We start from the raw sequence: 15,752 nt of genomic DNA on the forward strand, positions 1-15,752 counted from the left end.
GCTCACTGTGCTCCTCTTCAGCTCCCCTGTAAACCGCAGTGTCATGGTTTCTGGGTTTTCCTGGTTTAAATTGGTTTTGGAGCTTGCTAATTGTCCCCTTGCCTGAGAAAATTGAAAACATGTGTTTGGCTGCGTTGGCTTTCTAACAGGAAGAGCATTCCCCCCCCTTCTTCGGCTCAGTCATATAAAACAATCTCCCTACTTTCTTAACCTTCTCCACAGCCTTTAGCCCCTTCTAACACCTCTGTAGACATAATATCACGCCCCCCGCAGGCTGTGCTGTTTCTCAGGGTATTGGAGAGACTTATTTTTCTGAGTCTCACTACTACGTAGATGGTTTACTTTGCTGATATTTATTTTCTTTCCTACTTATCACTTAAGAAAAAGCCCAGCTGTGATCTGAAGCGACAGCCTGTCTGCTGCATTTGGTCAGACACTTTTCTGACTGAGACATGAACAAATATTAAATCCTGCTTGATCTCCTGTTAGACTCACCATATGGACTATATTTGATACTCTCACCGCATTATAGGCATGACATTTTATTGGTATTGGTGTGTTTGCAGAAAAAAAAATTGGAACAAAAATGTGAGCCCAAAATGTGAAATATTTTTAGTTATCGTGTCAAACCAAAAATATTTCTTCCTTACTGCTGTTAAAATACTATGACACACTAATTATTACAGTGATAATCATGCTATCTATACAGTTTTTGTATTTTTTTAAAGTAATAGACTGAGGTGATAATAGATAACAGACACTCTCTTAGTTGTTTTCTAGGAGCTTTTTGCTTTTCTGTTGTTTATAGTTTGCTGACTGTAATTTGAAAACAGTATTAAGTTTCTATACATTTGTTATGGGTGATTCTGCTTCAGCTCCCAAACCATCACTATCTTTATTTTTCATGACTGGAAATATTTCCATATAGGAATGAAACTCTCACAGGTTGATAACTTTGAGTAAAAACGTCATAGCTTTTATGCTATTATCAAAACAGAAATAACTAAATAATGAATATAGATATGACCTAATTTCTTTTATTTGAAAACAAAAAGGAACAACTACTGTCACTGCTGCTAAAGATCATAAGTTATCACAGTAAGACTATCTATATGTTAATACATAGACTTAAGCAAAAACTAGAGAAATGGGATAAATACTATTTTACTTTGAATTGCTTATTAACCTGGGAGTGAAACAAGCTGATAATTAGTCAGGTTATCTGCTCATGTAGCTAGCCTGCATTCTGCTGCTTGACAAAATGAAAGTTCACCTTAATGAGAGTAATAGGTGATGCTCCTTTAATTATTAAATCTAATACAGAAACTGCTAAACGGGGAAACGGTTGTAGCAACTTGTATTCAGCCAAATGAGTGGTAGCAAGACGTGATTGAAACTTTTGGAACATTATAAGAGAATATTTTCAAATCATATGTATATATTGATAGCCACCCTATAGCTACCACGCACACCTTTTTTTTGCTTTGCTCAGACCTGCTAGCCTTATTATTTCTCTGCCCTCTGCTGCATGCTAACATGCCCCTGTGCCTTTTTTGTAGATGTGAAGTCAGTTGGCTTGTTGGTCCAGGTTCTGCATTGTTACAGCTTTCTAACTATGAGGTAGTGAGTCACAGGTCTCTGGAGGGCTACATGCTGGCTAGCTGCACTCGAGCCGCGCTACAAGAAGGCCTTTGTGTAGTTAGATAAGCCTCAGCTGTCAGAAAGCCTCAGCATTTCTCCATGGCAATAAGGCTGTCTGTCTATCTGCTTCCTGACGCCCACTGCAGCCCGAATGTGGCTCAGTCTCTTGCCTATCTCCATCAGCTCAATTGCCAGGCCCACGCCTTCTGCTTATCCAGGGTTTCTGACTCACTGATCTGACAAAAACATTATTAACGCACACAGCTTTGTTTCTCTGCGTGTACCTCCACCTTTGCTTGCCGTGGCTTTTTTATTGATTTCTCAGTGTGTGGCAAGCAAACGTCCCTCACTGGACARATGGGAGGACAGAAACCTTTTATCACCGAGCATGAAACTTTTTAAGGAATGAATTAAACGTCCAGCTTCTAAATGTAAACGAGGCATGTGAAGGCGGATCAATAGTTTATTTTCAGAATACCAAAATAAAACTGCAACTTTATGTCATGTTATATTGACTTGCAAAAACATGGAAACCTCTTAAACTTTTCCACAGTTTGTCATGTTGCAACTTCTTGCTCCTTCAAGTGTTTTATTGAGATTAAGCAGTAGGTAATGGTGAAATTATGGCTGCCCTTCTTTCCTTCTACATGTGAAACCGATCTTATCTACCTCCGCAAAGGTCTGAAAATCAGCCAGTCTACTTTTGCTCTGCCGTGAGAGAGCACTGACTGATAGAGGTCAACAATAGTCACCTCAATGTTTCCAACTTGGCAATTTTGTTGCTATATTTAACGACTTTTCAGAAACCCCCTCCCACGCCCCTGCAAAAACTTTATCAGACAAAATCGGATTTGGTGGATCAGGATTTGTAAAAATTAGTGATCGGTCTGAAAACTGTAATCAATGCACATCCAGGTAAAACGGTCGAGAATACATGATCTACCATCGTTTGGTCTATCACATAAAAATCACTCAAACATGTTAAAAATCAATACAATACTTTAAAGATCTTTTTCTTTTTCTAAATGGAAACATTTAAGGTGTATGAATACTTCTGCAGGGCTGTCACTCCCACATCTAAACTGGAACATCTTGCTGTGAAGTATGTTTGAGAAACTTAACAAAACCGTGCCGTTTCCTCTAAGATCATCTGACATCCTGCGTCTCAGTTGTTGTGATTGTGTTTTGAGCTGTGAGTGTCTGAACACTTTGTTAGCTTTGTTATGAAACCGCTGAAGCGTAGCTTCAAGAGAACGGTCAAAGTCTTGTGTGCTCCCAGCAGACCCTGGGCTCCTGTGCTCTTTGTGGGGAGTGTCCCTTTAACGCTGGCATGCCGACCGTGTGATCACAGGCGGCAGATGGGCTCGGCTGTTGTGTCTGCTGTTGCTTGTGTGTTGCTCAGCTGTTACCAGGTCACAGCATCCCCTTCGCTGGATCTGGTTTCACTGTGGAAATTTCACCTTCTCTTTCCTGGACCGAGCTTGGAGTGTTGAGTTCGTCGGTCTGTTGCAACTCTGCGTAAAAGCTGCAGCCGCTCCAGCTGTTCCAGCTCTCTGTGGCGGCACAGCTGAATGGAGAACGCAGAACAAAGTCTTTATTTATAGCAGCTACAGTTTTCAGATATGGGGGGAATTAAATTTTCATTAAAAAGGAGAGTGCTGAGCTAGAATTTCAGCCTGGTCTCTGTCTCTCCACTGCTTAGCAATTTACAGAATAGCTGAGAACGCCACACAGTGTTCGTTACACCTCTACCTTTCGTCCGAATCCGACCTCTGGGAGTTCTGTCAGCTTTATCGCTTCCCTGCTCCTCCTCCTTTCTGTCTGCCTACCTCTCTCACCTTCTTTTTCTCATCTACCTTTTTGCTGCATCAGCACTTTAGCATCGGTTGCTCAGTGCTGAGTGGAGGCCCAGACGAAGCTGTTACACAACGGCTGCATCATGCCGCCTGCTTCTTGAAAGTGGATTTAATTATTAAGGAAATGTTTCATCATATGATTCTCTGATCTAAAGAGATTAATGTGGGTCATACCTTTTAAAATGTTATGAAGTCGTTTTACTACTGTAACGTACAGCTTCACAAAGCTCGGCTTAGTTGGACTTAGTCCAAGGAAAGCATGTATTTCAGTGCCAGTTTGCAAAAATAAAAGGTTATGATGCCTTGCAAAGGTGTACGCATATTTGAAACCAGATGTTTACATATGCTATTTAAAAAACAGAACCTTTTTATGCTCACTGTGACACTTTGACCCAAAATCAGAAAAGATTTTTTCTTTTTTATTTCCGTTAGAATTAAGCCTGTCAAGATTAGAAATTTTTCTGGACTGGAGGTTATTGCGATAAACGATAATTTTCTTCTTTTCAGATCATAATGATGATGCAAGAACACATTGTGAAAGATCAATAAATTTCAAATTCTAATGAACATTTAACCCTGGAACTGGAAGACATTTTAAATATATAAAATAAATAAACAAAACAACAAATGAAATGAATTATGAAGTCTGTGTAAACAAAATTGTCCTGCAAAAAAAAAAATAGGCCAGTAGAGACCAAAGCACCAGACTGAAGACTTTTGACGTCGAGTTTTTGGTATAAAGAGAGAAAAGAGAAAAATGATGAATCATGCAAATGTAAATTATTGAGTTTGTTTTCATTTGTTATGCGATTAATTGATTTATTGATTTATTTCTTCCTGTGACTGGCATAGTCATAATTACTAAAATTAAACAGCAAGGAATTTACATGTAATACATAAAAGAAATATACATAATTTATGGAAAAAGTCTGACTGAAAACTATTGGTCTAAATAAAAAATACACAACAAAGAACAAAGATGAATTGCTATATTAAAACATGAAACTAAAAATATACATTTATACCTAATTAATAGGTTAAGTATTAAATAAATCTCTCTTTTTTTTACTACTTCGTTAGCCTTTAAGGAAACACTAGTTTATTTGTCAAACTGCCTTTTCACCTGTAATCATTTCATTTCATTTATTTATTTCTGTATTTATTTTTAATTATGGCAAGATTGGTCCTCCTTATTTTTCTGGTTTTTGTTTGATAAACGTGTGGAAACCAGCGTATCATTTTCCTTCCACTTCACAAATATGCTTTACTTTATGTTGATCAATGACATCATATTCTGACAACGTGAAAAAGTTAAAATGTTTTTTTTGTCTCCAGTCTTTCAAAAAAAAAATTTGTTTGATAATTTTAGGGTTTTGTTGGCAGTTAAAAAAGTTCACCATTTAAATAAAAAAAGTCAGCTTTCATCCGTTTATACAGCGTTGATTTTCTTCATCGCTGTTCCTTTTTCAAACTTTCTGCTTTTTGTTGAGTTTTGCATTATGTGTGCTCACCCATGTTCTAGGCAGACAAAGGAAGGACAACCAGAACCAGAACCAGGTTGTCTGTAGGGATAATTCAAAGCGTCCGCCATGGCCTCTCACTCAGCGCTGGCCGCCTTTCTTACTGCCTGCTTGTTTTATCCCACCGCCCAGTGAAGAAAGATTCTTACCACACGCGCCCTCCAGGGAGACATTGTTGGGTTAATTGCGTTTCCAAAAGCAACACCACAAATCAGAAACGAGGCTAAACATTTTTAGAGGATTCTGGACGAAGCATCAGGAAACCATCGTTAATGTGAAACGTCTCATCGCAGCGCTGTGGGAGTTTTTCTTCCTACTGTCAAAAGGAAGAACAGTAATCACAGTTTTCTCAAATCCTTGTTTCAGTCTGCTCTCCATCTGTCAGTGTGTTGTAATGACGTAAGCTCCTAAAAGTGTGCGATGATAAGTCTTGTTGGACTGATGGAGTGCAGGTTAGATGACTTATAAAGATAGGAATGTGCAGCTCCTTGTAAATCGAAAAAGCAGATGATTTATTAATTCTCTTCTTTTTGTGTCTCCTCTTAAAAGTGCTTTTCTCCCTCTTTACGCATGTTTCTTGTTAATTTTCTTTGTTTTTATGATTGCAGACTTACTCTGGTCTTTTCTGTGTGGTCATCAACCCCTACAAGAACCTGCCCATCTACTCAGAGAACATCATAGAGATGTACAGAGGAAAGAAGAGACATGAAATGCCTCCACACATTTATGCCATCTCTGAATCAGCGTACCGCTGCATGCTCCAAGGTAAAATTAACCCCCCATGCATCATCATATGCTGTATCATAAGGGTAGCAAGTGTCATCTTTAAGCGTTTAAAGCTCTTAATTTGCTCATTGGGAAATGAAGATCAGAGAATAGTTTTTACATTGCATTAATGTATTAGTAAGGTTTCCTCCATAAAACTAGCTAAGCCTGGTGGTATGGGCACTAGGGCTGTCATCTGGCGACTTTCTGCATACAAATTAAAACAATGTTTAAAGTTGGCAGGAAATTTGAAACTATCTCTAGGTAATTCTGTTCTATTGGAATACCTAAACACCAACTCTAAAGTTTTAAAAGCCCCTAAAATAAATAAAACAAACAAAGCCTAGACTGATAGGGGTGCAAGCAAAGCCTGGTGGCCCGCCAGGCTTATAATACACTGATTTCCAGTAAAAACGAGAGGTTAAGTAAGTCAAACCAGTAAATTAATGTCTTTTTTGTTTATTATAAGCTTCATTTGCATTTTATCTCTCCTGGTCTGAACTTTAGGTTGTTTGCAGCAAACATGAGGTTCAGTTTCACGGCACAAATGACAGTAAAGTGGGTGAAAGTGTCAGGGTCATAGAGGATGTGAGGCAGAATGGAGGGTTGTGACTGAAACGAATGCTTGTGTTATGCAGATTTACACAGTGTATGCAGAGTCTTACACCATAAGACCAGTGCAGATGGTGATTTATTCATGCTCAGCTATGTGCAAAATCTCTTCCCAATTCTCTGCCTCAGTCCTCTCTGACAGTTCCTGTTCCCGTTTCCCTCGTAAATTTAACTCAGTATGGTTAGGAAAAATCCCACACAGTGCACTGTAAAGTAAATCAGCTTTGCTGTTTGTTAAAACATGATTTTCTCAATAATTGCAGTATCACAATGCATTCATAAGAATACATTTGTACTTATTTGGGGGAAAAAATGGAAACACTGCTTTGCAACCTACTACCTTCATAATAATAGACTTTTTTGACCGTTGTAATTAACTTGTTGCATTTATAGTGTGGATTTGTGTTTATTCCACTTTTACACAAATCAGTCATGGCTAAAGCTGCAGCTGCCTCACACTTTTACAGCTGTTCATGAAGCACATGGACTCCTTACCTGACAAAACAGTGAAGACACACTTCTAAGTTTTAGCAAATCAGGACATACCATAAACATTCTTGAAATAAATTAAATGCAACCTCATTTGAGCAAAAACACATGAAAACTTACGCTCATTGTTTTCTTACGGGAAAATTAGCTTCAATTACTTACAGAGTGCATCAAGAACTTGAACACACTCATCAATTTAATGGCTCAGTTCTGCTTAGCAACAGAGACTAGAGATGCAGATATTTACGTAAAATTTCAGATCTCAGGTTTTTCTAACGCCAGCCATCATTCAAAAGCATTGATGTTTTCTTCCCAGGTGTTTTCGCGAATTGATATTTAAGATGAGAAAAAAGAAAAGGTGATGTGGAATAAAAGTTATGTTCCCAGTCAGTAGCACAATGTGGATTTCACACCATTGTTTTCGGTTTACATGCTCTACTCAGAACAGGAGTGCATCATAAGCCACACACTTACATTAAAGACGTGACAGGATGTCATTGTTCACAAAATCCCTATTTTTATCCTCACATTTAGATGCATGTAATGTATTTTTCAAAGCTTGCACTTCACTTCAGATTTTTGTGGATACCAAATTCATAAAAAAATCTGGCATTGACATGTAATGCTGTATTTGCCAGCATGAAAGTATGATTTTCTAAGAGTCAATAATTACTTATTTTAGGAACATTGGAGATGTCATGTGTGACTGTATGAGAGAACAGTCACTAAAAAACATGGTTTTACTAACTTAAAGTTGCCATTTTAAACTGCCGTCATGCTACTGATAGGAATAAATTGTGTGTTTAGCATTTCAAATTATCATCCATCTCTGTATGGAGATTGTAGACTGCTACTGTAACTCATAAATGTCCAAAAGACAGAAAAACATTTACAAATCTAACATACTCCATGACAGACATAGTCTGAACGCTGAAAGGATGATACAGTGTAACTTTCCTGTAATTCGTTTAGCCTTCCTGGACTCTGCTGAAATCTTTGCACCTTTACAAATTTGACAAAACGTCTCCAGGATTTGCATGAATTAATGTCCTGTGCTGACGGCTTCCTCTACAAAATGGAAATGTAACAAAATGATTTGAACCCACTGAAGCGTAGCTCTCTGTTGTAGCAACCTTAGTTAATCCTCTTGACTCAGTACACGCATCCACACCGAAGAGTGTGTATGTCATATTGCCTGGTATTGCATTGGTATGGTATGATCACTGACGATTATCAAAGAAGAACTGTAAAGTCGTAAACGGTTCATTTCAGCAACCGGGGGAATTTCTTGTTGCGTCTCCCACACCTCTGAGGCAAATATCTGGTTGTTTGTCGGCCACATTGCTGTGAAGGAATCTGGAAATAATTCCACCATAAGAGCCGAAGAGATGCAGGACAGTGAGCCACGTGTGTTCGGTGAATTTGGGACATGTCTGCGGTGCCACCATTCATTCCCCCTGACCTCTAATTCCCAGCTCATTCTTTCAGAGCGCTCACAACGGGCAAAGCCGCCTGTGGAATGAGGTCACTGCCGTTCCTGCTTCCCGTACCGTGCTGCGCTAAATTCTGCAAGCTGAGTCATTGTCAAAGTTGACATAGCTGTCTGAACTGCCCATCAACCTCAGCTGGACCCCTGTTGGAGGGGATGCCGTGGTTACCATGGATACATCAAAGCGTATCTGTGGGTTAGGCGAGAATAACGGTGCATCTCTGTGAGGAACTGGACTTTAAATGGTTGCAACAAGGTACTTTGGATGTGGATATAAACTCCTGTAACGCTTTGACTACAAAATATTTGAGATATTCTACTGCTCTATATTTGCTTTCTCTCTTTTTAGCTACTTTTTTTATCTATGTTTTAAATTTCAGTCATTTTTCAAATTTTTTTTTCCACCTTTCTCTGAGTCAGAATGTTCTGGCTTGGAAGAAATAAGGAGGAAAAGAAATCTCCCCTCATCCTGCCAGACATTTTAGTTGCCTTTCACTAAACATGAAAAATACAAACCACAGCTCTGCTGGAAGCTCTGCTGCAGCTCAGTCTTCTTTGTCCCACTTTTCTCTAGTCTTTAATTAGGAAACACAAGGGAACAAGTGTGAGGAATGTCCACCTTCTTATCAATGCTCAGTGTCAGGTTATAGCCAGGGTTGCCATGGTTAGCCTTTTCTTTTTGACTGCTTAACCCAGTTTGAGATTTCCCTTTTATTTCACCTTCTAGCTTGTCAGGTAAAATAAATTATTTTAATGTGTTTTTCACTTATAACCGTTTTTATTTCTTGCTGTACTTGCAGCCTGTTGTTAGCTGCTGCAATTTGAGGCCATTACAGAACTGGTGTAGTCATTATTTTATGGGAAAAGAATCAAGAGTAAGTTAGCAACATAGATTGGCAGAAAATGTTTGGAGACGACTACATAAAAAGAGATGGAAAGCTGAACTTCTTTTTATTTTGAGAGTTTTAGTTTACAGCTAAAAAGTTGTTAAAGTTCTGTCTGGCAATTTGTCATGCTAAAAATATTGGCCATCATTATGCAAACATCCATAGCACTTAGTACTTATATCATTAAAAAGCAATGTGTTATCTGTAAAAAGATTAAGCAAATTTGATGTTAATCTTTAGTTTGAACACACACACACGCACACCCCCACACGCACACACACAGACACACACACACGCACACACACACGGTGTGTAGCAATTTAAATACAAATCAAAAAGCTATATATTAGCCATTTGTGGTTTTAGAACAAGAAAGGGGGTTTGTGCAACTACCTCACAGTAAGATGGTGTTGCATTTTTAATTCTCTGTGCTGAGTGGACAAAAACTATTCTACAAAGTTCAGTGCCTGTAAATTAAACTCTTAAATATGAATTAAAGGGTGATATGTAGTTTTTTTTTTCCAAAGTTTTGAATTATGTTTCACAGCTAGTCCACTACTTGTAATAGCTTTTCAAAAGTCGACAGATAAGACAGCAAAGAGGTAGAAAATGGTCAAGAAATGCAATAGAGGATTGACACAGCAAAACTCAAGACATTCACAGATGTCAATGGATTTGCTGTGGAAAATCCAGACTGATAAGTTACAGATTGAAATAATATGAGGCCAAAAGCAAAAAACTGTGAGGGAGTTGGATAAGAACAGTAGGATGCAGAAAGTGAAAGAGTTTAGGGGGAAGAGAGAAGAGGGTACAGGGGAAAGGCAGAGGGGGCGGCCGGTATTGTGCCTTACAATGGGGCCTTTGTGTGGTCCGAAGGGGGCTGGGATCACGGTGGTGTGTGCACGGGTGCAGACCGGGAGGCCTGGAGCTCCAGAGCTCTTCCCTGGGAAATGGGGACTTTTGTTGGGGCAGCATGAGCTGCAGAGCAGGGCTGGTGAAGGACACACCCAGGGTCTGAGTGACGAGGCAGGTGTCTGTTTGGGACTCTTCCCCTGCCCCATTGGTAAATCTTCCAGAGGAATGAAGAAGTGTCCAAACAATACGTCTTCACTGATGTACTTCCAAGTTTCTATCTCTTAAAGAATCATGGAAGAAAAAAATAAAATAAAACACATGGACTGTTGGATTTGATTGTTTCTTTTAAAAGAAAAAAGGTGAATGAGGAAAAAATAAAATAGACAAAGCCATTCTTTAAAGGAGGTCGTAAGAAGTTTACAGTTTGCCTYAAGCCATGTAGGGGACACAGGACAAGGTTTTTCAAATGGTTTGGTTTGTTTGACACATTGCAATGTGAACACAAACCGCACCAGCTGAAAATGTAGCAAATGTTACAATTTTGGTCCCCAATCAAAGTGAGTCTGCAGGACTGTCAGGTGTGAATACACCCTTAGTTTCCTTAGACAAGGTTTTGAATCATATAGAAAAGCTTTTTTCTCTATCTCTACATTAGCTTATCTAACCCAGTTTCAAATGGAGAAGTCATAAAAAGCAGTTGTCTAACCTTTTATCACTGTATCACATTAATTTGTGACACAGTGAACTTCCTGCAGCTCTTACCTGATGCCCCTGTGTTTCTGTAATTAATGCTAGGCATCGGAGATTATCATCCTGATACTGGACTTGCCACAAAATCACCCATGCACCCACCCTAACCCAGGAAAACGGCCTTGTCCTCTTGGACACAGTGGCCATCACAGAGAACCAAGGTGGATCAAGCAAGCCACCGAACGGCTGCCATCTGCAATCGATAATATTGCAAAATAGTTTTTACCGTATCTCCCACAGCAGCTTTTTCTCCCCTTTCATTGGCCTAAAGGCAACACCCAGCAGCTTGAGGCTATTTTTTGCTCCCCCTGTTGACACGCTGCTTTGCATCATAAATAAAGCTGTGCACATAGAAAGGTCTGTCTTTAAGCTGCTGCTCAAGTCATCCGCTGTCTCTATTGTATTCAGGAGAAAAACAATGGTTAGAGAAGGAGTTTTAATGCAGCAATGAAATATACTGTCTTGTTTTTATTATTGTGCTAGGGATAATTAATCCTTTCTGACAGAGACAAGCAAGGGAAGCACATGGATGTAATGAGGAATGTCAACATGAGACATTTAGAGAGGATGTATTTGATGTGGTAGGACTTACTTTAAAGGTTTAGTGACTTTTAGGAAAGCTTAGTGTGCCTTTAAATCTTTCATATGGTTTAAGACAGAGTAGCATCCAGGTACTGATAATGTGGTCAGAGAAATTGCCACAAAAACCTAACAGGGGCTTCTCAGACTGTACAGGCCTCTGCCAGGATGCTAAATATTAAAAATGTATGGAAGACAATTCATTAAAGACTGGAAATGTATCATTTGTTGACCTGAGTGATGGACAAAAATGAATGTCAATGACATAAATTTTAGCCATTTTTAAAAGGAATGGCTGGGTTGCTGTGGTGGCACAGGGGTTAAGCACAACCTACATATGGAGGCCTTAGTCCTCGACGTGGTTGTCCCAGGTTCGATTCCTGGCCTGGTGACCTTTGCCGCACGTCTGCCCCCTTCTCTCATCACCCACTTCCATGTCAATTCACTATCAAATAAAGGCCAAGAAAACCTTTTAAAAAGGAAAGGCTACGTAAAGACAGACTACTCTCCTGTCCCGTTAAGACTCTGCGCTGTGTACAGTCTGTAGACACGTGACTCCGCCCCCTAACAGGCTGTGACAAGAACGGGATGAAACGGAGGTTGAGAAAATGGAGAAAATTTCAAACGTTGACGTGACGCCATGTTATGCCATTTATCGGAATTGAGGTTAGCTGCTCAATACAGTATATCACGATCTCGACTCTCTTGCTTGGAAGTGTTATAAGCAGAAAGCCTTGTCATTAAAATCAAATCAGACAGCAAGACTTACTGTTTGTTGGACCTAAATGAACCACCAGACATCTGGAACAATGTCCAGAAATGAGAGTGAAGGAGAAATACTTGCCCATATTTGAAGAAAACCAAACAAAGTCATTTCAGCACAAACAGCCTCTCCTCTTTTTTTTGGTTTTACGTTGTCCATCCAAAAGTTATATTTGAAGCCATCTGTCCGGCATCTGCAGACTCGCTACTATTAGATCATGCAACACGACAGGGACTTTGATCACAGCAGCACATCCACTAAAAAGAGGAAAGAGTCGAGACCTGATGGGTCTCAAATGCCTCAAAACAAATAAACTGAAAAAAGGTTTTAAGGAGTAGACCACAATTCCTACAGAAATCAGAGACACACAAAGTCCATGAAAAATTATTCCTCCGTAACAGGAGCGGCAAACTCTGCTTCATTATTTTGCCTTATCAAAAATCTGAATCTTCTTAAAGGACCGGTTGTGTCAGAATGTGTTGATAAAACCCATTAAACTGTTAAAGTATTAATAAATAGTTTTCCCTCTAGGATTGTGTGATTGTCTTGTGGTTTTTGTAGTCAAAATCATAAATTTTGTGGTGCTAATTTAGAAATAGTTGTGAGGAATTTTTTATGATATTTGCACTAATATATGACTTTAAATGTGACTTTTTATTAATTGCTATTTAGGTCACGGACTATAACTCGACATCAAGTGAGGCTGAGGCAGCATTCAATAAAACCCAAAGTTTTTGATCAATTTTGAGAAAATCTTTCAATAAAATCAATCAGAAAGAAATGTGGGGATCTGTTGACTTTGAGTGAATTATTCAGATTTGTGAAAAACTGGAGGGACTTATTAATGTAATTTGAAGCCACATAAAAAGCTACGGCGGGCCTCAAGTTTGAAGCATGTGCTTTGTAATCTATTGCCAAGAAGATTATAACTGGTTCCTTTTCATTCTACAAGTTTATTCTAGTGTTTTTGCTTTATGTTAGATACATGCAGAGACTCTGGAACCATAATTCAGGAACTTTATGTAAAAGTTGAAGCATCGTATTTGATAAACCTCTTCTTGCCAAACGTCTGAGTATTCAGCTCAGCACGATGTGTTTGGACAGAATGATAGATGATGCTGTGATGAGCGACAGAGTGGTACAACATGCCTCCGCCCTCCTTCCCTGTTGTGGGAAACGAGAACACGGCTGAATGTTTTCCCGCCGTCAGTTTTTGTCAAAACCGGTGTTTGCTTTCTGAACCAAAAATCAGGACATACCAGGTTACGTCTGCGTGTGGCCGAGCCTCTCCGGTCTGCATGCGGCACTTTGTGAGTTTGTGTGAACGATCTTTTTAGACGATTTCTGCCTTTCTCTTTATCGCCTATCGACCTTCAGAATCTGTAGAACCATTCAGTCCAATTTGGGGGTTAAATGCATTTCCATTTCAGTGTTACCACAAATACTTTAGCGTCATTACATCATTGTAGAATGGCTGGAACAGATTCTCAGAGCTAATCTAATTTTGACTCAAAGAAAGACTCGTCTTTAAAGCCCAGTGATGTTTATCTCATCTTCGTAGTACCCCAGCTTGTGAAACATGTGGTTCTCTGCTACACCAGTCTCTCTTCCCCAGTCTGTTATGTCCCCCAACTTTTTTTTTTTTCTCTTTCCAGACTTTTCTCATTTCACCCCTGCATGAGAAGCATTTGAAAAATGTGCTTTGTGGGGCTTGAAAAGGGAAAGATTCCAGAAGCCCATCTGATTTTTTTTTCTTTTTCTGTAGAGCAAAGCTCAGCATAGCACAAGTCTTAGAAGTCAAATCCAGGCTGACAGGACACAGACTAAAGTAAATCGATGTAATATGGGACATATTTTACCTGCCACATGTGCAGTAATCCTTTCTTCACTGTTTTTGCTTAACTTTCTAAATTGTATTTTCCTTCAGGGGAATTTCAAAGCCATTGTCAAATTTTTATCTGTTTTCACTTCATAGATCTTCCATGAACTAAAAGTTTTGTACAATAAGTGAAGTTTATTGTACATTTTGTGCTGAACAGTAAGAAACTGGCTGGCCTCCAGGCTCACTTTACCACTTGGATAAGTAGCTGGCAACTAAAAATATTAACACATAGATGTATGAAAGCTGTTATTTATCAGTGAGTAAATACTTGAATTGGTAATTCAGATTCTTTGAAGTGGGGTTGTTAATTATGGGAAATAGTTCAGAAGCTAAAACTGCATTAAACCATCTAAGGTCCACACCATTATGCAGTATTTAATAAAAGTTATTATAGTTTTTGTTTCCATTCACAAAAAGACATTGGAAGCAATGAAACACTCTAAAACAAAAGATAAAGAAAACTTTGTCAAAGTTATTAGCTATTAAAAAAGAGAAAAACATAACATTTATATAGCAGTGCCCTTATTTCTCTTTACAAACTCATATTTTCTGTATAAACTGAAAAATGATTAAAGAATAAGCTTTAAGGGGAATCAATAAGCTGGTATTGAGTTCTTTTATGGATCTGCTTCACATCTGTGTTTCATAGTCGACCAACTTCTTGCACCTGGAAACGTGTATTATAGCCACAGATGACTGGAAACTTTTGCCTCAAAAGCAGCCAGTTTGATGTCATGATGCATTCACACCAACCCTGTATAATCCACTTTAGTTGAACTCTGGTTCATTTGTCTAGAAAGTCTAGTTTGCTTTGGGAGGTGTGACCGCGCAATTGAACTCTGTCGCAGGCCAAAAAAGCAAACTCCGGTCCGACGAGCTTTTCACATGTCGATTTCTTATATTTTTTTAGCTGCAAATGGTCAGGCATTCACTGAAGAAATGCTGTTATTTGATTTTATTAAATAAAATGTTTAATTTATCTCATCCGATTAATCGTAAGAAAAATCGATAGAGTAGTTGATTACAAAAATATTCTTTAACAACAGTCCTAATTTGCATCTTTTAACGTTTTTCTAAAAAAACAAACAAAAAAAAAGGCTTAAAACTCTTAAGCCCTAGTTGTGTCTCTTAGTTTGATCAACTGAGATTGCATTAAAGTTTGRCTTATTAAATCTACTAGAACTTAGCTTTAAAATTATGATTAAATTTATAGAAGACTTGCACGTTGTTGTCTGTGTGTGTCTCTAGTTGCGTGTGTTGGATCTGTCTGCACCCCTCAAACGCTCCCCCAGGTGGTTCCCTGTTCTCTGCTGTCATTTCCTCGAGGGTGGAGACATTCCACCACCCATTATGAGTGTCTATTTTTGTCCCTGATCCCAGCTGCCAACTGGCATCACAATCTGCTACTAAGTCACAAGTCCTGGAACGTCTCTAAAGATTTATTTGCCAACACGTCAGCTGTTGGGTTGACCACATCCGCTGATGCGTATTTTCCCATTTTGTTCCTTTTTTCTCTCTCTCTATTTTCACCCTTTGTGGTGTCGCTGGCGTTCCTCTCTGATATCTCCGTTTTCCCCTTTGCGTTCTGTTATCGGATACCTTCCCACCACGCCCGCTCTGGCTCTGCCTCTTCGCTCTCCTGAGACGTATTTCCTTCCACAAGG

At 39.0% G+C, this 15,752-nt stretch overlaps 1 protein-coding gene across 9 annotated transcripts in view; it reads left to right on the forward strand.

The window, feature by feature from the left end:
• LOC103468406 (myosin-10) overlaps positions 1 to 15,752 on the forward strand; it is a 64,750-nt gene that overhangs the window by 4,467 nt on the left and 44,531 nt on the right. For all 9 annotated transcript variants that reach the window (XM_008415470.2, XM_008415471.2, XM_008415472.2 and 6 more), the window contains exon 3: positions 5,626 to 5,782. In XM_008415470.2, coding sequence (XP_008413692.1) covers positions 5,626 to 5,782 — 157 coding nt within the window. The remainder of the gene's footprint in view (positions 1 to 5,625; positions 5,783 to 15,752) is intronic.

The sequence above is a fragment of the Poecilia reticulata genome, linkage group LG8 (genome assembly GCF_000633615.1).
Source record: "Poecilia reticulata strain Guanapo linkage group LG8, Guppy_female_1.0+MT, whole genome shotgun sequence".
Lineage (NCBI taxonomy): Eukaryota > Metazoa > Chordata > Actinopteri > Cyprinodontiformes > Poeciliidae > Poecilia > Poecilia reticulata.